Source organism: Bactrocera oleae, chromosome 3 (genome assembly GCF_042242935.1).
Source record: "Bactrocera oleae isolate idBacOlea1 chromosome 3, idBacOlea1, whole genome shotgun sequence".
NCBI classification, from domain to species: Eukaryota; Metazoa; Arthropoda; class Insecta; order Diptera; family Tephritidae; genus Bactrocera; species Bactrocera oleae.
The window spans coordinates 72,574,915-72,600,655 of NC_091537.1; the positions used below are offsets into that span (position 1 = coordinate 72,574,915).

Below are 25,741 nucleotides of genomic sequence, written 5' to 3' on the forward strand. Positions count from 1 at the left end.
GTAATCATATATACATATATATATGTAAATATGTAGGTACGTTCATTTCTGCATAAAAATAATAAAAACATGAGCTGAGAGGAGGTCCAAGAATAATAAATAATTCATGAATTTAAAAAATTCATGTGGTTTGATAGCCAACACTCTGGAAAATTATTGTAGTCGACTAAAATAAATTAAATAAAGCTTCTGGTCGTGTGAGCTTTTGACATCATCCTAAGCTAAGCGACACGCTCTTACTTAAATGCTCTAAAAAGCAGAAAGCAAAGTCCTAGGATTCTACTTTGACTCGTATTCAAGCAAATGTATACTCAAATACATATGTAAGAATGTACATCGCTTTTCTTTGATATTTCATTGACATTACTCCCAAAATAAAAATCGCATTAGAAGAGTTAGGCGTTGGCTCTCTGTGTAAGAATCCAGTCTGTTCAGCTTCAAGAAAGTGTCCTTTTTTGGCATTCAAGTTAAAGGATACGAAGTAAATTTTCAACTAAATAGCTCATTCACCTCTTCCGATTCATGAATGAACAACATCGAATTAGATTTCAGTTAGCTCACCATCCTGCGTTGGAATAAGTAGGCATTTTAAGGTGAACAAAGCTTGCTCTTATCCTAGAACAAGATATAGTCCGCAACTCCTGTAACTATTATTCCGCTATAAAATAGCTGTCAAAACTCTGAGTTGAGGTTTTTAATAAGGTTATCCCTGGGATCTACCTGGCTTTAGTTAAGACTGCCACTTAACTAGGAAACTGGAACTGATTTTCCCTGTTCTGTCAACGAGAATGCAGCCAGCAGCAACAGACGCTATCCCCTTACGGAACCGTTCCCACGACAGTCGGGTCTACGTAACCGGAATGGACCCGGATTTTGTCCGCCCAAGGACTGTCAACTTGGCAGAATACTGCAATTTTGTAGTTATCTCCTTAAAGCGGCTTAGGCTTTTCCTGTAATACGCTGACAAAATCAAAAATTTATCCGACCGCACTTCGGACGCGCCCAGTTTTCGACAGACACTAAATGCCTTCACCGATTCCATCTCAGTAAATGGAATACTTACGAGTCAAACCGCCACCTATAGCAAAACAAGAGCTCGATTTGCCTCGCAAAAATAGAGTGACCCTTGCGCAACTTGGTTCTGGGTATTTCTGCAGACTAAACTTCTACCTATCTGGACTAAACCCTTCTTACTCAACAAACGTCCCGCATGAAAATAGTTCTTGTTGCTGTAGTGACAGAAAACACTCTCAAATGATTGTGTGGAATGCTTTAGTGTTGACTGTCCTTGGCCGAATAAAAAGTCCCGATCCATTTCCGTTTCGTAAACCCTACTGTCTTGGAAACGCTTGTGAAACCTATTTTTCTAACACCCCTTTCCCTATGGTCCAGTCCCGACGAAAATTACCTTACCTTCAAGATAACCGTTTAAACTTAATGCAACAACAACAATATGACTCCCCTGCAATAACAATTCCAAATTACAAATGTTTAATGAAATATGCTTTTTTGTGCTAACAAAATTGCCTGAAACACTCTCAATTTAAAAAAACCGATTTTAATTTACACGTTTAGCGGCTTTTAAACAACGCATTAAAGAACACAAGCACTATAATTTTACGGAATAATCAATAATCCAACAATAAGCTAATTTCTATTGAAAATTTTTTAAAAACACCTTATTCTGTTTTTACACTCTAGATTGGTACCAGTAAACTTAGTTGTATCCACAAAAAGAAAATTTCTCTAAATTTGTGACATGAACATATTTCGCGAAAATTAAATCTGGCAAACAAAATTTTAGCCCAAAAAATTTCGAATCGTGTTAAAAGGAATAAAATCGTTTAAAAAATTAAAAATTGTTTTATTTTCAAACCGTGTAAAAACAGAATTAAGTGTACCTACTTTTTAAGTTTTCTGGTCCAGAAAATTAAAGCGAAACAAGAAATTAATTTGTTGAATTTCCATATAACAAAACTTGGAAATCACTTTAGCTTATTATTATTATTGGTCGAAAGCACAGTTACCCCGCACTAACTTATAGATAATGTAAAAAGAAACAAGTAACCATATTTATTAAATGCTAAGTATTTTCAAAAACAAAAAGTCTCGTTTACTGCGCCAAAGACGCCGGTAAATTGAGAAGGGTATTCTGTCCACCTGGTAGGTATGCAACACCACGCGATCTCGATAGCTGATATGCAATGTCTTCAGCTGCTTCGATACGACGCAATTCTACTAAACCATCACCAGCCTCACCAAAGGCCTTAGCCAAAAGACCAGCAGCTGAAGCATCTCCCTCTGCAGAAATGATGGAAGCCAATTTTTGTTGTTCAGCCTTTTCTACAACGAAACGTGCCTTTTCAGCCTCCTGCTGAGCAACTTGTTTCATTTCTACAGCCTGAGTGAATTCACGACCAAAGGTCAAATGTGTAAGAGAAATATCATCAAGTATGAAACCGAACTGTTTGGCACGTTCAGTAAGTTCTTCTGATACACGTTGAGATACCATCTAAATGATATATAAAATTAACTAATATTCCGAAACTAAGCAACATTATATCAATACACATACCTCACGTTGGGTAATCAATTCACCAGCGTCGAATTGAGCCACAACCGCTTTGAGTACTTCAGGGGCAATTGATGGGAGCACCCTTTCGTCGTAATCTTGACCGAGAATCGTGTAAATTTTAGGCAATTGATCCGGAATTGGACGGTAGAGAATACGTAATGTGATGTTGACATTTTGTAAATCCTTACTACCAGTGATGACGGGCACATTTCTTGGCTGTGAGCGAATGTCATATATGATGGGCCTTTGTACCCATGGAATGAAGAAATGTGTGCCTTCACCTACAACATCTTGTTGCACGCCGGTAAAACGATCAAATATGACAGCACGGTGTCCACCATCTACATTATATAACGCCGAATTCACAACTCCACCTAGGACAGCAACTCCAAGGCCTAATTGACCAATACGATTGAAGAATTGTGCAGCCATTATTCTCGCACTTATTTAACCTGTGGAAAATTAAACACTTAAAAGTTTGACTACAATAAATGAAATATTAAAGTATATTTCACAACTTTATAGGTTAGAAAACCATGTTTGCTTAAAAACATTGCTATATATGCAAAATTTCACCGAAACATAAAAATAAATGGATGACTACTTGTATTGCGAGATATTGGTGATAAAAATATCATATTTAATTACCTATTATCAGTATTATAATTAAACTCAAAGCGGTCTTTGTATGAAAATATTCACACGCGATTGATGAAGATGGTCTAACTAAATAGTTTTACAATTGGAAATCGATTTATTAATCGATCTGATGGGGAAATGGGCAGCACTTGAAGTTATTTACGATAACAATATGTCAAATGCAAAAGCTTAAAATATATTTAAAGTAGAAATGTTTTAAACACATTTCATTTAAATTTGGAAGGATGACATATAACAAAAAAAAAGCGAATCAAAATTAACAAATTTTATAAAAGAAGTACATACTATTTTTATTGATGATGTTCTTTGTAAACACGATAAGCACAAAAAAATATCATTAATTAGTCAGCTAATGAGTCAAATTAAATTCGAATTACAAATAATCTCATAATTTAAAAATAACAATTGCCTAATTAGCCTTTTTCGCAATTCACCCATTCTTTCTTACTAGGTAACTTGAAGAATTATATTAAGCGTTATTTACATATAGAAAATTTATTTATATGCATATGTATTTATATGGATCTTGGAGAATATCATCATATATACAAATCTACTTCGAAAGGATCATGTATGACATGATCGCTAATATTATAAACTGAAAGGCGTTATAAGTAAAGTGCTTCATTTTTTAACAAACCAATTTCAGTAGCTGAAGCTACATTAACACACACTGACTCAAGTCATAACAGCACGCCCGGTGACTTTAGGCATCTTTTTATTGGTCGAATCTTCAAGTTCCTTAGTTTTATAATAATGTGGAGCCACTTCTAACAACCACTTGCTGTCAATTTCGATCACTTGCCGCATATACTCCTTCGTGGTAAAAACGAGTTCATGGTATAGTACCCATCTGGGCAGCTCTTCAAAAAGCGAAGAATTCGGATGGATCAATACCGTTTGATTGTGTTTAATAGTTTTATAATTGCCGCTTTTTGACAGCTTCGCCCCATGGTAAAAATATCCAGCTGTGACGGCTTTTCTTATATTCACCGTCTCGGGCATGCATGAGACCAAATCAATTTCTACACGCTGCATTAGACCTACGAGTTGTTCACGTACGTCACGTGCTCTCTTCATAGATCTATACTGTATAAAGTTCTCGTAACACCACTGTGTGCTATAATCGGTATCAACCCACTGATTGTAAACCTGCAGTAAACTCAGATGATCACCATGCATGTGATTAAAATTCTTTCGAGCTGTATCCGCATGTATAATTTTATCTTTTGGTCGGTAAAAGATGGCGCTATTCACAGAAAGCATTGCTGCAATAGACACCAATTCTTCCGAGCATTTGTACCTGTAAAAAAAAAAATAAGAATAAAATTTTTTATTATTATTTTACATACTTTTCACTTGCTAATAGCATTTTGCCCATCATGGGGTCAACCGGAAACTCTGCCATGCGTCTGCCCAACTTTGTCAATTCACCATGATGATTTAATGCACCCAATGCATACAGCTGTTCCAAAGCTAGAACCAACGTCTCATGCGGTGGCGGATCTAAGAAGTCAAAGTGTATGAGATCATTTATACCGAGTGCTTTCAGCATAAGCACGGCATTGCCAAGGTTGATCCGCTGAATCTCAGGTACAGTGTTATCTTCAAGTTCATGTTTGTAAGCCCAAGCGGTATAAAGACGGAAACACTTTCCGGGAGCTGTACGCCCAGCACGACCGGCACGTTGATTCGCTGATGCCTTTGAAATTGGCACAACCATTAAAGATTCCATGCCAGTACGTGAATTGAAATTATTTTGCTTGGCGAAGCCAGGATCTATGACGTAAATTATATTGTCAATTGTTAACGACGTCTCCGCTATATTTGTTGCCAATACAACCTTTCTGGCGTTTGGTGGTGTAGGTTCGAAAATTTTTGCCTGCATATCACTTGGCAAGTTAGCATAAACTGGTATGATAACAAGCTCTCGTATCTTCGAACCCAGTCTTTTTACTCGATCTTGTAAAACTTCCTGACATGTTTCTATTTCATCTTGCCCCGTAAGAAATACCAATATATCACCAAGTGGCTGTGTAGCATGTATTTGTAAAACTGAAACGCAACAAGCATCAATATAGTCTGCTTCTGGCGCTTTCGTATAAAATATATCCACCTTAAAAAAGATAATATATAAATATATATGTATATATAATACAACTACAAACTTTAAACGAATTTTAGCAATATTAAGTGAAACATTACCGGATAACGACGTCCAGGAATGCGAAAAATTGGCGCATCATCGAAAAATTTTGAAAACTTATCAGCATCTAACGTTGCGCTAGATATAAGTAGCTTCAGTTCCGGTCGAAAACGTGCTATATCTTTGACAAGTCCAAATAATATATCGGTATGTAAAGTACGTTCGTGAGCTTCGTCAATGATCATAACACTGTAAGACGCCAAATCCGGTTCTGATAAGAACTCTCTGTGTAAAGTACCATCAGTCATGTACTTGAGTACAGTACGTTCTGAGAAAGGGCAATTAAACAAAAACTAATAATAATAATAAGCAAATAAAAAATGGAAGCAAAGTGTACATACCTGAAGTGCAATCTTCGAAACGAATACTATAGCCAACTTCATTTCCTAATTTAACGGCCATTTCTTCAGCAACACGTGCTGCAACAGACATAGCAGCTACACGTCTAGGCTGCGTGCAACCAATTTTTTTATTATCTTTGGTGAAGCCAGCTTCTACCAAGTACTGCGGAATTTGTGTAGTTTTGCCGGAACCAGTTTCACCCTCTATAATAAGAATCTATAATGTAAAATAAATTACAAAATTTAATAGAACGATAATATTTTGTTACTATTATGGATATACCTGATGTTCTTTAACAGCTTCTATTAAATCATCTTTGAATGGGTAAACTGGTAACGATTTTTGCGTTTCTTCTATTGTCATACGCTTTCGTTCTGCCTCAGAAATTTCAGACTTTTTTGAAGAATCCTCTTTGGAACCATCCATGGTGAGGGCTTGTATGAATTCAATTTGATCTTCAAGTAAAAGTTCATATTCTTCTTTCATTTTTGCATCTTTCGAACCGAATTGGAAACGCGCAGATGCTAACTGTTCAGCTTCCCATTTTTTCTGTTCCGAATTAGGTTGTTTTTCCAGCTCATCAACTTCGACATATTCCTCTGAAAATTATCAGAAATATTTAAAAGTGCATAAAAATATAATTCAACAAAAATTTTACCTTTTTCACCCTTTTTTAGGTTTTGTGGTATATGATATCGCTGGATTCGCTCCAATTCACGCGCTTTTTCATGTTCCTTTGCAATTTGTAACAACTGCTTCTTGTAATCACGTTCCTCTCGTTCTTTTGCAGTCAAACTAGAATAAGTAAATTGATTTAATAGTTTGCTAAAAAACTTTTAATATCAGTGCTTACATCTTTTCGTCAAACAAATATTCATCATCCAAAATATCTGCTTCAAGTTCGGCCACTTTATCCTCCTTTCGTTTCTCCAGATACTTTCGACGAGATTGCACACGTAACTGTGGTAGAATTTTATCCCGATCTTCGTGCTCAAGCTTCAGTCGTTTAGCAGCTTCTTCAATAGCTTTTCGGCTAGCGCTGGACTCCAATACCTTTCGCACTTTGCCCTCATCGCGTTTCTTGAGTCGCTCAGCAAATTCATCACGTTCTTTAATATCTTTCAAACGGTCTTCTTCCTCGCTGTCCAATTCTTCAGAACTTGAGTTAACAGCCCGCTTGCTGGCTTTTGACATGATTGATTTAAAGGAAATTACAACTCAATCAGGAATTAAATTTATTGCAATTTCCAAAATTATTAGTTTTTAAGTATAGTAATGATTTTTTAATAAAATAAACGCTGATAGATTGGGCTAACAAATCTAATGTTGTGTTTATTTAAATTATATGTCAGTATAGTTGTTGGAGATGATACGCTATAATTCGATTACTTATTTCTCGATGTCTTATGATGATCAAGCTTTGTGAGTATTTCCTTCAAGACATCGCCGATTCATATTAAGGTTTTTAGGCGTCGTTTTCAAAAGAAAAATGTATATAATTCCCTCTCTTATCAATTTTAAGCCAATAATTGATTTATATTTTAACACCACAACAGATCAGGCTTTTGCAAAATATTCCGGTGGCTCAGTTCTTTATATTTCTTTGTTTCTATTCATTATCCACCTAAATTTCCATAATTTTTTTTTTGTTTTCTGCAATGGCATATTTCTTTTCCGCAAGTAATTAATTATACATTTATTTTATTTATTTATTGATACCTATTGGGCTTTGTATTATGCCAAATGAATTGAAGGGTTTTTATATAAATGGGTGGCAGCATATAACGAAACGTGTCCAATGGTTTACATTCATAACTTGGTGCATTCGTAATTTTCTGATTCAATCTTGTGCATTTATTACAATGGCAACTGAAAGTTCCGAAATTCCTTCCCTTGGTAAGATAGAATGATAAAATATTTACACTTCAAATAATTTGCTTCGTTTCCAACTATAGATGGAATTTATACATCTGAAAAAAGTGGTAGTGATGAAAATGGGAAAGGCACACCAGACAATCCCTACAAAACAATTTTACAAGCTATGCGTCATGCAAAAGTTGAACCATTTCCCACAATATACGTAGATAGTAAAGATTCAAAAGCTGAAAGCCCATATGAGGTTGCTGCCAAATCCCAACTGAAGAAAATCCAGAAGATCTTTACACGCGAAGGTCATAAGAATGCCGACAAACAAGTACGTGAAGCCGAAGATGCTGAAAAGCGATTGCAAAACTTGGAGGATGCACGCAAAATTAAAATCGAGGAGGATCCAAGCCTACCCGCTGCACGTAGAATACGCATAAGTCACGGTGAGGAATATCGCGGTGAACGTATTAAGGTTTATGGATGGGTTCATCGTTTGCGTCGTCAGGGTAAGGGTTTAATTTTCATAACTCTAAGAGATGGTACAGGATTTTTGCAATGCGTACTTACTAATCGGCTATGTCAAGCTTATGAAGCACTTGTGTTAAGCACTGAGAGTTCAGTGCTCCTATATGGTGTATTGAAGTCGGTACCTGATGGCAAATCGGTAAGAAAAAAAAATCCTACTATAATTGAAATACAAGCAATTAGTAACTAATAAAATGTTTAGGCACCAGGTGGTCATGAACTGCACGTAGATTATTGGGAATTAATTGGTCTAGCACCAGCAGGTGGTGCTGAAAATATTCTTAATGAGGAAGCACATCCTGACGTTCAGTTGGACAATCGCCATATTATGATTCGTGGTGAAAATACTTCAAAGATCTTGAAAATAAGATCAGTTGTTATGCAAGCTTTCCGTTCGCACTTCTTTGATCGCGGTTATAATGAAGTCAACCCACCAACTCTGGTGCAAACACAGGTCGAAGGAGGCTCAACACTTTTTAAATTGCAATATTTTGGGTGAGTCTGAATTAATTAAATTACCCTTGAACATTTTTAGATTTTACGTTTGCTTTGTAAATTTGAATATATTTTGCATTTGTTATTCCATGCCTTCATTATTAAAAAATTTGATTTGAAAATTTTCAAATTAAATGTGGGAATGAAAAGGGATAAAAAATTAGAGATTTACATATTTATAACTATTAAATATAAATATGACAAAAAGAGCTAAACTATGTTGATATTTATTAAAAATAAGTTTTCATTTTCAAAATATAACCAAAATGTTGGAACATGAAGAAGGCGAACACAAAAAAATAGTAAATTCTAAAACAATTCCTTTTTTTTTTTAATTTTTTTTAGCTTGGTTAGCTTGGATTTTAAGCTTGGTATTAATTGTTTTTTATTTTTTCATTATACTTTTTTGTTCACCTTACGTTTGTTGTACCAAATGTTTGGTTACACCCGAATTTAGTCCCTCCTTACTTGTTTTTAATTAAGATTTTGCTATTACCAAATAAATAAATGTTATTCAAATTTTTTAATGTATTATTTGCAACCCTGCCTTCGACAAGTAGTTTTAAATTAACAACGGAAACTTACAAATTCATAATTTCAGAGAAGAGGCATACCTAACTCAAAGTTCTCAGCTATATTTGGAGACGTGTCTGCCAGCACTCGGCGATGTTTTCACTGTTTCCCAGAGTTACCGCGCAGAACAAAGTCGAACGCGTCGTCATTTGGCCGAATATACACACATAGAGGCCGAAAGTCCATTTATTACCTTTGATGATCTGTTAGACCGTTTGGAGGATTTAGTGTGTGATGTGGTTGATCGTATTTTAAAATCACCATGGGGCTCCATCGTTCATGAACTTAACCCTGAATTTAAACCTCCTAAGAAACCTTTCCGTCGCATGAATTATGCGGATGCCATTAAATGGTTAAAGGAGAACAACGTAACTAAGGATGATGGCACTTTTTACGAATATGGCGAGGTATGCGAACATTAAACAAACTCCTTGAATTAAAACATTTAATGAATTTGAATTATTTATATTCTATATAGGATATACCAGAGGCGCCAGAGCGTAAAATGACTGATACCATAAATGAACCAATTATGTTATGCCGCTTTCCACTTGCTATCAAATCTTTCTATATGGCAAGATGTCCCGAAGATAGCAACTTAACGGAAAGTGTCGATGTACTTTTACCGAATGTTGGTGAAATTGTTGGCGGTTCCATGAGGATTTATAACTATGAAGAGCTACTTGAAGGTTATAAACGCGAGGGCATTGACCCAACACCATATTACTGGTATACTGATCAACGTATATATGGCACGCAACCTCATGGTGGATACGGTCTTGGCTTAGAACGTTTTCTTTGTTGGTTACTCAATCGCTATCATATTCGTGAAGTTTGTTTGTATCCACGTTTCCTTGATCGTTGCAAACCTTAAATGACGCTAAGTTCATAACAACACAATTAAAAACACATAGAAAAGCTTGCATTTGAATAAAACAATGTGCTTAAATGTATTCATTTATTTGCATTTAGTAACAATACACAAAATAAGATTTACTCATCAAAAATTTCTCTACAGAGATCACTATTGTCTAAATTTTCCTCATCAAACGTTACGTCGCCCTCAGCATCTGCATCTTCCTACAACAAAAAACATAAAAAAAAATTTGTCAAATTTAAAATAATTCAAATATAATATTTTAACGCACCGCATTATCTACTGAGTCCAATTCAGCATGTATCTGACCTTTACGATAATGATTTCGTAATAGTTCTTTAATGCAATTACTCATTATTTGACGCACTTGCATGTCAAAACCTGCCGGTAGCCAGCCCGTTTTCTCATTACATATTGCGCCAGTACGTGGTGACGGTATCTTCTCGATCATCTCTTGAATTTTCGGCATATGTAAATCACAATACTAAAAATGTAATTATTGCAAAATGATTCGAACGTATACGTCTATATATATAAAAAAATAAACTTATAACGCTTACTCTTAAAATACATTGCCGAGAGCGTGGTAATTTGCTTTCTTCGAAATATGGATAATTTATATCTTGTACCAATTCGCTAAGTTCATATGGACTTTCATTTTGCTTTTTCAGTTGATCCTTCCTGTTTGCCACCTTTTTTGGAAATACTATTATTTTAGTTTATTATTTATTTTGAATTTAAAAAAAAATTACTTACGAATTCGGACATTCCAGAACGGAAGCGTAGTCGATAGTCAAATGTTTGGTAATAACGACTCTTGAAATCCTTACGCGGATCATAGCCATAACGTACGTATAATGTGCGCCATGGTCCCGTCGAAAAGTAATAAGACAGGGATGGTACTATACATTTTAGTTTTTCATGCGATACACCAGATTCGTAGAGTAGACCTATACGTGTCCAAATTGGGCATTCCTCAAATAACTACAGACATATATAAACAACAACCCAAAAATTAAATTTAAAAAAGAAAATCGCTAACTTCGATTGCACCGAAGCTATATTGATAGGTCAGTTTGCATGGCGGTTATATGCTATAGTGGGCCGATCTGAACAATTTTGTCGGAGATTGGACAATAATCCATGCCAAATTTCGTGAAAATATCTCGTCAAATAAAATAGTTTTCCATACAATGACTGAATTTTGATCGGTCATTTTGTATGACAGCTATATGTTATAGTGGTCTGATATCGTCAGTTCCAACAAATGCGCAGCTTTTTTAAGGAGAAAAGGACGTTTGTAAAATTTCAGATTCACGTATATACAGACAGACGGACTCAGCTCGTCACGCTGACCATTTATATATATATAGTATATTTTTTTTTGTCTCCGATGTTTCCTTCTGGATATTAGAACCTTTCTGGTAAACCGAGATATGTAACTTTTTATACCCTTCCATACCATACGAAATGCACCTGTGTAGGGTATTATATCTTCAGGGCAGCCGAGGTTAACGGTTTTTCTTGTTATAAAAAAAATAAAATTATAGAAACTCTTCATATAGTTAGATATAAGTGGGAAGACATATTGCACTGAGTTGTTGGATTTTTTAAAATTTTGTGGGAGAGTGAATACTTTTCACTTCATGTCGACTTACACTTTTCACTTTCTGAAGTTGTTCATCAGACACATATTTGATACGCATTCGTTTAACAGTTTGCAAATCTGGACGTTCTGGAAAAACATCTGTCATACTGAATGGCACTATGTCGCGACTGTCATATGTAGATTTTTGTATTACACCCAGCACATCATTTTGGCCGTTATCCTGTTGATCACCACGAAATATAGTTGAATTGATAGTGTCGACTCGTGCAAAAATTTGTGGTAAACTCACTAAAGGCAAATCTGTTTGCCTAAGGAATTTCAATAATTTTATTATAAATAGAATAAACTGCGTGTTTTATTTGAGCTTACGCAAAATAATCTGTATCCGTGACGGATTGAGGAAGCAAGCTTGATAAATTAAACGTTAAGTTTAAATCATTTGGCTGCTTATACAAAGGCAGGAATTGAAAATCACATAAGCCTAAAAGAATTAATAAGATTATTTTAATGTGATTACATCTGCAACGGTAAGTGATGTTATAAATTTATTTAATAAAAACATTAAGACTTCATTAACTTAATATTGAACAACTTCAAAAAAAAGTGTACATCAAAAAATAAATTCAAATAAAATATATTACAAAAATTCATAAATATGTAAAACTTACTGTTAAATGTAAAAGTTCGTTTGCAATGTCCAAGAATGCACAAGCGATATTCGGCAGGTAGAGTACGATTTTTTTTGGAACGTCGTACTTTCACAGAAATTAGCAAACCGGCGCTTTGATCAGCATCGCCACCCGTAACTTTGTTGTACGGATTCTTCGGATGGAAACGTAGCTCTAAGCGTTTCTGTTCACACCCCAAAGACTTTCAAGGAACAAGCAGCATTACAAGATTTCGAATTACTTAATAAATGCACAGAATTTTTTGAAGGTACTAACCCTACAAATTTATATGCCTATACACATAAACACTCACCTGGGAGATGTTAATTATTCCGCCTAGTGTCTCCACCATTTTGTCTACATTAACCACTTTTCCTGGGTACTCAATTACCTCCAATTCCTTGTTCGAAGAGAAATTCACTTGTTTTGTAGTCATATTGCAAATTAAACAAATATTTTGTTTACATGCTTATATACGGATGGGATTTGAAACTGTTTACAAATTTTCGACACATTATTTAGTTATCGAGTATACATTTTTTTTATCGATATAGAAGGCTGTTTACAAACTAATACGACTTTTGTTCATTAGCGGTGATTTCTTTTTGACATTGACCATTGCGTTCATGCACAACTCAAGTCGAACATTTGTCTACATTTTCTTTCATGTAATTTTATATATTTTTCTTTGGCTATATTTATTACATTTATCATACTCATATTTGCAACTTTTATACCAAATTAGATAATAAATTTAAATTTCTAAGCATATTCGTATACTTTATCATAACTGTGCAATTGCATTCATACAGGCACTAGCGGTGCTGCTATTAAAATTGAAATTAAGAAACCTTACTTAATTATTTATGACAAATAAACGTATTGAAACTATAACCAATCATTTCAGTAATAGTTGGCAGTTATGTGAACGTATGGCTACCGTCGTTAAAAGTATCGATAAAAAATTTTCATCGAAATATCAACAATTCTATTATTTTTATTGTATCCTCCTCGTGTTAGTTCAACAATTCAATTAAGAAACCAAAATAAAAAATGGGTGCTTTAGCAGAAGTACGTATTATTCTAAAATCAATGTATTAAATAAAACGAATTGCTTTTAACAGGTTGCTGGTGATGAAAATAGCGGCGAAGGCTCACGCACATTTGTGTTCCAAAACGAGGGGCATACTTTGGGCAATGCTCTGAAAACAATCATTAGCAGATATCCAGATGTTGATTTTTGCGGTTACACTATTCCTCATCCAACCGAAAGCAAAATGCATTTTCGCATACAATCAAATCAAAATAGAGCTATTGACATTTTAAAACGAGGCTTAGATGATTTAGAATCCCTTTGTGATCATACCATCAGCACGTTCGAGTCGGAAGTTAAAACGTATATTGAAACAAATAATAAGTCTGTGGTAATGTAATACAAATTTGGATTTTAATTATGTGTATAAGTTTGTTTGTAATAAATGATATAATTAAGTAGCAATGCGCATTTTTTTCGGATCATAATTTGGTTTCCGAAGATGATGATAGTTAGGTAATACTTTCCTTAGAAAATCAATCTGAAGGGTTTGTGACTGTAAATTAGAATACAATAAATTATTATATATATTTATTATTTGGATTGCATTTATAAAAGTGTTAATATATAGACAATTATAGTTTCCAAGGAGCTCATTGTTTAGGAAAAAAAATTTGCAAAAGTCCAAATATATTAACACTTTCTTAAAAGTATATGAATTTTTACCCCATGTTTATCGATGGCCTCTCTTTGCAAACAATTTCTCCCATAAATCACAGTATTTTCAGGAAGTTTCTGTTCCGAAATTAATCTAACACCAGCACCAATTATACAACCGCTTGAAACGAAGACGGAAGGTCCCACGTAGCACTTGCTCTCAAACACATTCTTTTCTCCAATGTGACATGCTTCCACCCTGCTGCTTACTTCAAATACGTTATTTACTCCAATGTTTAAAGTTCGCACTTCAGCTGCTGGGTCAATTTTGTTATCTGGCGGCAAACGGAATGCAATTGTGGAGTACTCTTCCACTATACAATTTTCACCTAACACAATAGGTCCAGCTTCAGCAATTATGGTAGCACTGGGGTGTATTACACACCCAGGAGAAATGGTGATGTCACCAATCAAGCTACAGTCCTCACAAACAATAGCTTTCGCCATTATTTTAATCCTACATTAAAAAGAAATATAAATATAATCTGTTTTCTCAATTTTATCATAATATATACTCATTGTGTTCCGTGTGGGACATGTTGTAAAATTATATTTTCTGTATATTTTTATTTAGTTCTGATTATTTACACTTTTTGTTTTGACATTACAGCCAACTCGATAATCGATTATATTAACGGGAACAGTGGAATTGTTTACAACAGGTCTTCACGTACACAATTTATCTAATTGAATCCGTAAATGTACTGTATTTTCCATTGCTTTTGTACAACATTTTTAGTTCTCAATTAGTAATACATCTACGAGTTAGCGCACGGGTTTGGTTCACTTAGTATTATTATCGGTAGAGGACAGTAATTGTTTCTTTTTTTGTAATATTTTTCAGATATATTTTTTAGATAAAAATTTAAATTTCGGTGAAGCATTTTGTTTCAAGTGCGATTATATTACCATTAGCAAGGGAAAGTATTTCTCGATTCCCACAACAGCCGGTTCTATGTTATCGGAATAGAACCGGATTTTATCCAAGCAAAGGCCGCAATTTCGGCGATCTAACAACGTTTGGATCGATATAAAAAATTAAGTATTTTAATATTTTTACGAATATATTTTAAAATTAAACTAACTATAAAGTTTTTAATATCGCATAAGCAATTTACCAATTCGCTGACAGCTTAAGGATAACAAAGAGATTTGACACTTGCCTATTACACCACACTAAACTCTATGAGATCTAATTGGTATCTAACTTTTATATAATTTTATTAAAACCTTGAAAATAAGTAATGTAATACCTGAGTTATATTTAAATAAACATTTTGAATTACTTGAATGAGATAATGGTAAGGAATAGTAATACAAGCAATAATTTATATATGCTGTTATTTCCCAGAAAGTTTTATTACTCCATTTTTCAGTATGGTTTTAATTAAAAGAAATGATTTGCAAGTGTTTTATTTTTTATTCTATGAAGAGTCCTTGAAAATATGGTTATAAAGAGAGTAATTAATATATTTGCATGTCAATATATATTATGCTATGAACGATTGGCATAAGCACATGTGCCAATTAGGTCTGTAAATGGGTAACTCTAATTTGAAGAAATACAACGCTGAATATTTCCGTATTAATGGCGCTGCTTGAATGTTTCGGTTCTATTCCTCTTTCAGTTTTTGTTTAGTAGCTGTTGCAGTTAAATCTATAATTACAACGTAGTTTGTTCGCGCGTGGGCACTGTTTTAAAGTAATACTTGTAAATTAAAATTAAGGAAAAGTGTAGAATTTATAAATTCAAACAATGCATTTTACAAATTAAGACTTTTTGCATCCAATGAAAAGAAATAAATAACCAAACTTTGAATTAAAAAAAGAACAAATACAAAGTGCTGAGTACAAAGTTTTTGTTCTAGCATTCGTCTTTGCGTCATACAGCCATAGTAGACGAGAGAATTCGCTAAAAAGCGACGCGAGTAAAAATCGCCCTGCCTTGTGTGCTACTTCGTCTGTTCCAACTTAAACAACTGCAAAATACAACGGATCGTAGGCACTGCTGGCGCAACACACGTTTAAAAACTTTACATTTCTAATTGTAGCCAAAGGTGGCTGCCCTATAGTAATATTCCCTAGAAGTCATATATACATTGACATGGTCATAGCGAAGTTCTCAGGTTTGTCAAATTCCATATCATTTTTGTTTCTAATAAATTTATACAAACATCCAGAAATGTGTATAGTTTTAACATGTGAAAAATGTACCAAACTAAGGCGGAAGTGAATTACTCTGTGTCATATACATATGTACATATGCTTTGGGTGGTGAAGATAAGTTTTTGTTTTCATTACTTTGTTAGTAAAAAATTCGTGTATCTATAATACTTGCACAAATACACATACACGCAGAAATTCTGTTTAATACAACTTAAAAACAGTTTAAACAAATCTAAGCATCGGTTAGCTCGTGTTTATCAAACGTTTAGTGAAAGAATATTAATAACCCAGGAAGTTACTAAATTTTAGTGCTTAAAGCCAGTTTCAATGTGCCTTTTTAGTAGCTATATATACAAACATATATATATATATATATATTTATCATTTCGCATCCTAAACTACACAGACGCTGTTTGCGGCATTATCAATGCACCCCGGTTTCTGCTGTAATACGAATGTTTTATTATATTTTATACAGTTCTACGGGTGTACATATTCGCATAATAGCATAGATGGCCCCTGCCACAGACAAAACAATATATATATATATATACATATAATATATAAATATATACATTTATATGTATATATGTGAAAAAACAGCAGCTAGACAGCAACGAAAACGCGCCATAGAAATGCTTTTTCTCGTTCTTGGAGAGAGAGAAGCATAGAGATTGTGGATGAATGAGCGGGTGGACGGACGGAAAACAAGAATACGTGTTTTCTTGTATATGGGATGTGGATAGTGACTAATTCGCGTCATCGTGCGTTCCATTGCCAATTCGTTTCCCCTTTGTGCAATGGAGTTCACATCAGAACCAACGGCTATGGCTAGCAGAAACTGCACTGTCTGATGGCTTCAGTTCCACTTCCTCCTACATTCTCATTAATTTTTTATTTATTTATTTTTGTTGTTTTTGGTTGCTTGCATGATTTCTGCCCTTATTGTTTTGTTTGTTTGCAGAGTTACCATTTTATTGTTTCTGTGTAAATTTAAAATTTTGTGGTTGCTGTTTACACAAAGTTGGAATATTATATGTGTGTTACGAAAAAATTTCTAACGTTTTTAAAAGTGCGCGAATATTTCTAATATTTTTTGTTCATTTGTGTGTTGAGGGACACGATATTCCAAAAATGTATATATATCTTTTATATCCAATAATATTTCAATATCGAAATATAAACTACGAAAAACTTCAAATCTTTTGTATGCTGTTGGCTGCAAAAATTCTGTATTCTCATGGCATCTCTGTATATGATGAGTTTTATTCAGACAATGCAACATCGTGCATTTGTGTGCGTATATGTGTACGTATTGCATTATTGTCGGTTGCAAGCGTAGGTAACTGCGGGAAATATGCCTGTAACTTCGGTGGGCTTTTACGTTTAAAGGAGCAGCAAATGGCGGCTCTCTTCTGCCATGCTCTATACTCCCTTTTTGAAGAGCAATACAAAAGAACATTTTGTTTAGTCCGACAACCTTTGCTTCTTCCCCTTTTTTCTGTTTTCGTTAAATTGTCACCCTTCCGTTCAATGTTGCTTTTGATTGTTTATATACAGTCGGCATAATCCTTGTGTGTGTTTGTATGCGTGTCCACGATATAGTTTGCCCAACTTTTGTAAAGAAAGAAAAAATGAAATAAATAAGTGTAATGTAAGTGCATATCGAATCATATACATATTAAAAGTTGTAGTAAATAAAGTTGTAGCGTTATAATTTGTTCCTTAATTAGTTTTCGGGAGAATACTGCTTTGATGATAGTCCTTAAATGGTTATCATATTATATATACAATATCTATGTAAATATCTATATAAATGTGTGTCCGTTCAGTTTATGTGTACCCATTAATCTTGGAAGCTTTGTGTTTTCAACATATCCATATAGTATACATAAATCTGCATACATATGTATAGAATTTGTCAGTTAGCATATGTGGATCTTATGTTAGAAAATCCAAGCGTGTTCCAGTATGCAGAACCAACTTGGACGCTGCAGACTGGTTGGACGTTGTGCTGATTAGATCTTCTGCTTCATGGTCTTCATAAAATCAATGTGTCAAAAACTGAGGGACTAGTTCCGGTATGGTAGACGATCAGACCGACATGGCTAAATCGATTCAGTTCACGTTGATCATTGATATACATACATGTATATACTTAGTTTAGTTAAATTTAGACGAAACGTTTAAAAATCTCAACTAAAATTAGTCCCATTGACTACAATATCCATTATTTTCAAAAGCTTACATTTATACACTTCAAATAAAAACATTTCCCTCTTAAGAACATCAGCAGAACTTTCCTATAATACGTCAATGATATCGACGTAATTTCAGAAGCTACTAACTTCAGACAAGTATTGAAGGCCATTCACAGTGGATTAATAGCTCCCGTTCATTGGTTCCCTCCACATGAATATCGTCCTTGGCGTCGAAATACCATCTGCAGCAGACCGTGAGCTCAGGTTGACGCGTGAAACAAGTGTGACCCATGCACAACTTCATTCTGGATATTGCAATAGAATAAACACCTACCTATCCATAATTGGCCCTGGCATACTAAACATATGGTACATACATAGAAGTATGTTCAGCATGCAAAAAGACCTCGCGTGATATTAACCACTTTACATGCTCCACAAATCCAATTCACATACCCCTTTCATCAAACCTGTTCTTGTTGTTGTTGTTGTAGCAGCAGAATCCTGCCGAGTTGACAGTCTTTGGCCGGATAAAAATCCGGGTCCGTTCTGGTTTCGTAGACCCGACTCTCGTGGGAACGGTTTCATCACACCTCTTTACTTATGGTCCGACGCTGTCTGTCGAAACATACCGTTTCGTGGACCTACACGTAAGTGACTTCGAACAAACAGGGTCTAGATCAGGGCTGACTCCGAAAAGCATACATCTTTTACAACAAATTTTTAAGAACAACACGCACACTGATAACAACAAGCAAGTTGACTTGCGTTTGGGCACCGTCTGGCTCGTGGTAGCTTACTCGAAACTCGCGGGTTAATCATCATTCATGGCTGACATTGACTCGCATTCTCTTAGCTATAAAAACATTGCTTTGTTGTTGTGGTGTGGCTCCGGAGTTAAATTTTTTTAGTCACCCCTGCTATTAGCACCCCTATATTAGCTACAAAAAATAATAACAATAAAACACTATTTTTATTAAATCAATATGAAATATAAAACACTAAGAAAAATATTTCTAGGTTGTCCATTTTAATTTGTTACTACAGTAAAACTGTCGAAAATCAGGAATTAATGACCTGAGAAGTGGTCTAATTTTTACCTACTAAGTTTAGTCGCCACTCCTTAGGATAGAATAGAAATAAACTAAGCCTTATTGTACTGAGACCTAAGGTCTATTATTTATCGATCTAAATAGGGTTATATGAGGAATCAGGTGCTCAAGAGTCGCAAAACTGGCTTCCGATCGCATCATCATAGAAGCAGCAACTGAGCGGACAAGTCCGTCAGCCAAAACCAGACTTCAAAGGTTCAAATTAGACTATAACCTTTGCCTAAACTTTTTGGCAAGTTTTTTTTACAATACTAGTATAATAACAACCTTAAACAAAGCTCATATCGTTTATAATTGTTATTTTGAGCGGTTTTTCCATCGGTTATTTGAATATGTTGCTTATATTTATAGCTAAGTTTTGGAACTGGGAAAAAAGTTCTGCAGTTTGTACTGTTGTTTTACAATCTAAGGGAAATGGGCATATAAATTTTTCATTGAGTTCAACCTTCTGACCTGTCATAATGGCACCAGGTTTATGCTTCCTCTCGAATCGAATAATTGTTTTGTCTCCACACAAAAACATAATCGAAATTTATTTCTTGTTCAACTTTTTTCTAATGATCAAGGGCAAGGGGTAATACTTTTCGATTTGTGCATCTACAAATATAGTATATGTATGTAGCTACAAATTAGGGCGTAAGTAGGTTTATAATAATTCAATTAAGTTGAAATAAATTCTTCGTACATAAATTTTAGATAAATTGGAGGCGTCGAACTGTCCTGTTGTTGTTGCACAATAGTAAGAACAGTTCAACGCTCTAAATTTTTATTTAGTGTCAATGCTCTCGAAAACAGAGGCCACATAATATACCTAAGCACATACATGTGTATGTATGTATATAGTGATGTATAAAAGTTATTTAGTGTTTTTGTGTATTTCTGTGTATACGATTCGCAACTCATTAAAATATTCAATTAAATTTCTTATGGATTAAAATAATAGGTTATATTGTATAAGTGGAGATGTGTTTGTGTGTTAGTGTTCACGAAATGTTTATAAACTTTTGTGTGTGTAGCATTTTGCATTTAACACTTGTACGCTTAAGAAGATAGTAGAAGCTAATGGGACATATCTGCATATGTACATACATATGGTATAATAGGTAGCATTCACAACGGTTTATTTAATTGTTGTCACAGCAAGGTGGACGCCGTAAAAGGCAATGGGTAGTCAAGTACGCACAAAACTACTTTTTTTACCTATATATGTACTGTATTTATATTTATGCTACATGTTGAATAGAAAAATTAAAAGTGTTTTGTGTTTTTGCAATTACATTTTTATGCGTTTAATCTATCATTGGTATTAGAAATGCTTGTCGAAAATAGCCATGACTTTTAAATTCCAACTGAACTAAACACTATGCGCTTGTATGCGTTCTGTATATTACATACAGCTCCTGTAAGTCTAAGAGAAGCAAACTGTTATTAAAATGTATGTATTATATAAATAAGTAAAAAAAATTCCTGCGCCTGTGAAGCAAAACTCACATATGTACAGCTGTGTTCACAAAAATAGCAGTGCGAGAAATGCAATCAAGTAATGTTATTTTTTTTCAAGTTCCGTTACGATTATTCCAACGTCTACGCGTTGTTGTTGTAGAATGAAATGTGTATATGGAAGAAACGAAAAAATCCCGTTAGATTTGCAAGATTTAAGCAAATGAACAACTATTTTTGCTAGAAGCACCAGTCTTTGGCTGTTCATTAAAATAGCAGTGCGTATTATGATAAGCCAAAAAAATTTTGTTAAGATGTTTAATTGATAAAAAGTAAGTGGTTTTGTGTTAGTGACTATTATTAACATTAGAAAACACTAAAATAAATTTATATTTTTTAACTTAGTGGGCAGGGGCAAACATTGTACTCCTGAAAAAAGAAGTATTATAGTGCAACTAAGAAACCTGGGAAAAACATATAAAGACATCCAAGAAATATGTAGATGTTCTGCTAAAATGATTCATAATGCTTTAAACTTTAAAGAAATGCCCGAAATCGTGGTATCCAACGTAAAAACACGCCTCATGAGGACCGATCTATTGTGCGATATAGCAGGGCGCAGCCTTTTGCATCGTCCAGCAAGATAAAAAATGACTTAAGATTGAATGTTAGTGGCGTTACTATTCGGCGACGTCTTAAAAAACAAAATCTCAAAGCGTGCCATCTACGAAAAGTTCCACTGTTAGCCACCATACATGTCAAAGCACGTTTGGAGTTCGTCAAAAGTCACCTTAATTGGCCCATTACAAAGTGGCGAAATATTTTATGGAGTGACGAAAGTAAAATTGTGTTATTTGGTGGAAAGGGCTTCAGACAATATGTCAGACGTCCACCTAACACAGAGTACGATCCTAGGTACACTTTGAAGACAGTTAAACACGGCGGATTGAGTATTATGGTATGGGCATGTTTTTCTTACAGTGGAGTGGGCCCTATATTTATGATTGATGGGATCATGGATCGATCTGTATATGTTAACATATTAGAAAATGTTATGTTTCCTTATGCCAATTGGGAAATGCCACTAAAATGGACGTTTCAACAAGATAACGACCCCAAACATACAAGCAAACTAGTCAAAAGCTGGATGGCATCAAAGCGGATCGATCTTATGTCATGGCCTGCGCAGTTTCCGGATTTAAATCCAATTGAAAACCTATGGGGAGATGTTAAACGATATGTTCCAAATGCAAATCCAACATCTCGATCACAGCTTTGGGAGGTTAATCAAAAATCATGGGAGCGGATCCGAGTCAAGCGCTGGCAGGACTTGGTGGATTCTATGCCTCGCAGATGCCAGGCCGTAATAAAAAATAATGGGTACACGACTAAGTACTAACCCAAGCAAACAAATTAAAATAGTTGTTTGGAGTTCAACAATGTTTTTTTCAACTAATTCCACTGTTTTCATTACTACTGCTATTTTTATGAACAGCTGTAAACAGCACTTTTTTGTTTAAATTAATAATGTAAAAAAAATTTACAACATTTTGAATAATAAATTGATTTGTTCACAAAGTTAAAACAAAATTAAATTTGTGAACATTCATTTACTTTTTGATATATAAAATTAAGTTTAAAGTTGCAGCTCATGAGCACTGCTATTTTTATGAACACAGCTGTATATATTTACAAGTTCGTAACTTTCTTGCTTTTTGGTATGTAAGCGACCAGCTATGTTCAACCAGTTTGTATGACAGCTATATGCTATAGTGGTCCGAAGCCAAATTTTGTGAAGATATCTCGTCACTTACACAAGGACCTTCTTCCTATCGTTCAGTCTTGGGAAGAAAAAGACGTGTGCAAAATTTCAGATCGATATCTAAAGGCCTAGTTCGCATATTTCTATATTCTGATTTCAAATAACGGATGGAAAAATATTTTTAATCCCAAATACTGGAATGAAAAAAATTAAATATAATGTGTACATATATGTGTATTAATCAAAAGTTTATAATTAAAAATAAAAAAATGTTTTTATACTCTTGCAACATGTTGCTACAGAGTCAGGTTAAAAACGAGACGAGTTAAAAATCGAGTGACTGTCTGTCTGTCCATCTGTGAAAGCGATAACTTGGGTAAAAATTGGGATATCGTGATGAAATTTGGTACAATGTTGGCCTTGGTCCTTGGCATCCAATGAGGGTATTGTAGATGGACGGAATCAATGGACCGCCACGTCTACAAAATGCCATTAATTGAAAACCGATAAAGTTCCATAACTAAGCTCCACAATAAAGTACAAGACTGTTATTTGGTACAAGAAATTGCATTAGCAAGGGGCGTCTATGGTTAAAAAAAATGTAAAAAAAATTGGCGTTAGCCCGCCGTCTAATAGGTTTAATGTTCTTAATGTTTTGCCTACACCTGAAGGTATTTCCCTGTTTTTAATCCTGGCAAGATTATGAAATGTTCGGTTACATCCAATCTCAGCACTTCCTTACTTGTTGGATTTACATTTTTTCAAGCTTGCGTACTTCATGTTCTACCATTATAAACTAGAGTTCGTGATCGGGAAACTTAAACATTCAAACGATTAATATTTTATCAGTTTTTAAGTCTGATTTTGGGAGTAAAAATTAAATTTTCAATTGCATTTGCACCTTAAAGGGAAAATTTTATTGGATTTTTTGTCGATCATACGTACGGAAAGGACATAATATTAATCAATTTCTAATAATTACTATTTTCTTGACATTTTGATTATATTTAATACATTTTTTTCAAGCATGCTAACGCTTAATCCAATTTTTCTTACACCATCCTTCCTGCAGTGGATTTTGGTTTTTTTCAGTTCGGTAATTTTTAGAGCGTCATTAGCGATTGTTGAACAGTTTCCACGTCAAATGCATGGACCTCAGCTACGTTGTCAAGAATATCTTTGTTGAAATAAATTCAGCTCTTTTAGTACGATTCTAGCATTGACACGTTTCAAGCACTGTGTCTTAAACATTTTAATATTATTGTCATTACCAGAGGTGGATGGACGACTCGTATGAGGTAAGTTTTCGATGGCTTCACGACCTTCGCAGAGTGTTTTGTGCCAATCAAATACTTGTGTTCGTGATAAAGTGGACATCTCAAACACTTCTGAAACATTTTCAACGATTCCGTACTAACAAATTTTTAAAGATCATACTAAAGATCATAAAAACTAGATAATTTGATGTATTGTAACATTTAAATACAATATACAAATCGATTCAAGAAAGAAATTAAGGCAGCTTGTGGGATTCTATACAGGTCACCGTAGGCTGCGATGTTATCTGCACAGGTTAGGGTTCTGCAAAGAGCAGAGACACTAGAGCACATACTTCTGGATTGCCCCGTAATCGCAAGAAATCAGAGTCAGGCTATTGGGCAATTAAATCCGGTGAGAGAACACATTACCACCATTAACCCAGCATCTTTACTAAGCCTCTTTGATTTGTCATAATTTTAACATTTAAATTGATCAGCGTTTAATACAACCACGACACGTTTTCCACGACAGTCGGGTCTACGTAACCGGAACGGACCCGAATTTTTATCCGGTTAAGGACTGTTATTTCGGTAGTATTCTTCAAATTTATTTCAGGAATGTTTTTTGCCGCTACAACAACAACGAATTTCGCATAGTTCAGAAAATAAGCAATTGAATTTTGATACTTTTTCAGCTAATGTCAAAATCTAACTTTATCTATTTATTTCAGTTTATTTATTGTTGCAATTAGTTCAGTTTATGTTACTTATACTTAAGAATAATTGAAGAAATGTATATATGCTGATATTTTAAAACTAAACTGGGGTTCAACTTCCTAAGGTTGCTACTATAATAATTAGTTAACTTTGGGCGTCAAAAGTATACATATGCCCACTTACTACATATGTCTGTATATAAAAGCTTATGTTCATATTATTGTATTTGGACATGTTGAGATGACTTCATATGTGTTTGAATTTATGCGTATGTCATCTTCTATTCTCTTCTTAATGGCCATTGGCAAAAAGGTAAAACTTATTGTTTTTGTTTTTGTATTTTAACTTACATATTTAATGAGTCAGAAACAACAGAATGTTGGCAGAACATTTTGTAGAATGGCAGTGTGTGTATACATCCACAAACAATCCACAGTAAGCAAATTTATGTATAAAAATACATATTAAAAAATGTTATAAGAAGTTAATGCTATAAACCTTCTGTGAAGAGATGTGAATGTACTCGGTGTTAGACAATAGCAGCATTTAAGTTTAACATACATACGTACATACATATTCTCAATCCCACACTTGTGTTATCAAAGTAACAACTCTGTTGGAATACGTTGAATATAGTACATTTATAGTTGGATAATTTGTCTGATATTGGCTATACTTTTGTAAAGTATAAATAGAGGTTTTCATCTAAATGCGACATATTCATGTCATATAAAGTTAAATTTTTAAATATACATTAATACTCTTTTTAAACTATTCTCTGTCGTCAAAGGTTTGGCGAGGCATATTTTGATGTAAAAAATAATTTATCTGTCTACTATTTCATTTATTTACCAATAATATAGAGCTTCTTCCAGTTTCTTAGAGCTGTAAACAATTTGGGTGTTACCATAGGGTACCACTGGCTCTGCTTTTAGTAT

General features: G+C 34.3%; 7 protein-coding genes across 8 annotated transcripts in view; 3 read left to right on the forward strand and 4 right to left on the reverse strand.

Annotated features, from left to right (window-relative positions):
• Positions 1-1,948: 1,948 nt before the first annotated feature.
• Positions 1,949-3,373, reverse strand: Phb1 (prohibitin l(2)37Cc). Its single transcript, XM_014233482.3, has 3 exons — positions 3,224-3,373; positions 2,576-3,027; positions 1,949-2,512 (listed from the first exon to the last, which is right to left on the reverse strand). Exons 2-3 carry the CDS (start codon positions 3,005-3,007, stop codon positions 2,114-2,116), a joined length of 831 nt encoding a protein of 276 aa, XP_014088957.1. The 5' UTR covers positions 3,008-3,027; positions 3,224-3,373; the 3' UTR covers positions 1,949-2,113.
• A 358-nt stretch (positions 3,374-3,731) lies between these two features.
• l(2)37Cb (lethal (2) 37Cb) lies at positions 3,732-7,137 on the reverse strand. The gene is made up of 7 exons (XM_014233191.3): positions 6,637-7,137; positions 6,442-6,578; positions 6,066-6,382; positions 5,783-5,999; positions 5,441-5,709; positions 4,588-5,351; positions 3,732-4,538 (listed from the first exon to the last, which is right to left on the reverse strand). The coding sequence occupies exons 1-7, from the start codon at positions 6,975-6,977 to the stop codon at positions 3,914-3,916; spliced, it is 2,670 nt and encodes an 889-aa protein (XP_014088666.1). The 5' UTR covers positions 6,978-7,137; the 3' UTR covers positions 3,732-3,913.
• A 383-nt stretch (positions 7,138-7,520) lies between these two features.
• On the forward strand, positions 7,521-10,689 carry AsnRS (asparagine--tRNA ligase). Its single transcript, XM_014234776.3, has 5 exons — positions 7,521-7,679; positions 7,739-8,313; positions 8,377-8,669; positions 9,271-9,649; positions 9,721-10,689. The coding sequence occupies exons 1-5, from the start codon at positions 7,646-7,648 to the stop codon at positions 10,114-10,116; spliced, it is 1,677 nt and encodes a 558-aa protein (XP_014090251.3). The 5' UTR covers positions 7,521-7,645; the 3' UTR covers positions 10,117-10,689.
• Positions 10,187-12,895, reverse strand: l(2)37Cd (general transcription factor IIIC subunit l(2)37Cd). The gene is made up of 8 exons (XM_014234790.3): positions 12,710-12,895; positions 12,397-12,598; positions 12,098-12,209; positions 11,778-12,036; positions 10,876-11,103; positions 10,680-10,811; positions 10,391-10,603; positions 10,187-10,322 (listed from the first exon to the last, which is right to left on the reverse strand). Exons 1-8 carry the CDS (start codon positions 12,830-12,832, stop codon positions 10,236-10,238), a joined length of 1,356 nt encoding a protein of 451 aa, XP_014090265.3. The 5' UTR covers positions 12,833-12,895; the 3' UTR covers positions 10,187-10,235.
• A 421-nt stretch (positions 12,896-13,316) lies between these two features.
• Positions 13,317-15,428, forward strand: Polr1D (RNA polymerases I and III subunit AC2 l(2)37Cg). The gene is made up of 3 exons (XM_014233542.3): positions 13,317-13,467; positions 13,521-13,820; positions 14,757-15,428. Exons 1-3 carry the CDS (start codon positions 13,450-13,452, stop codon positions 14,766-14,768), a joined length of 330 nt encoding a protein of 109 aa, XP_014089017.1. The 5' UTR covers positions 13,317-13,449; the 3' UTR covers positions 14,769-15,428.
• Positions 13,815-14,817, reverse strand: DCTN6-p27 (dynactin subunit 6). The gene is made up of 3 exons (XM_014233530.3): positions 14,662-14,817; positions 14,156-14,603; positions 13,815-13,985 (listed from the first exon to the last, which is right to left on the reverse strand). Exons 1-3 carry the CDS (start codon positions 14,682-14,684, stop codon positions 13,884-13,886), a joined length of 573 nt encoding a protein of 190 aa, XP_014089005.2. The 5' UTR covers positions 14,685-14,817; the 3' UTR covers positions 13,815-13,883.
• A 346-nt stretch (positions 15,429-15,774) lies between the features above and the next one.
• brat (brain tumor) overlaps positions 15,775-25,741 on the forward strand; it is a 38,148-nt gene continuing 28,181 nt past the window's right edge. The window contains exons 1-2 of one of the 2 annotated variants that reach the window (XM_036361999.2): positions 15,775-16,272; positions 23,900-24,125. The gene's annotated coding sequence lies outside the window, so the exon portion shown is untranslated. The remainder of the gene's footprint in view (positions 16,273-23,899; positions 24,126-25,741) is intronic. The other variant, XM_014234694.3, reaches the window with a different exon arrangement.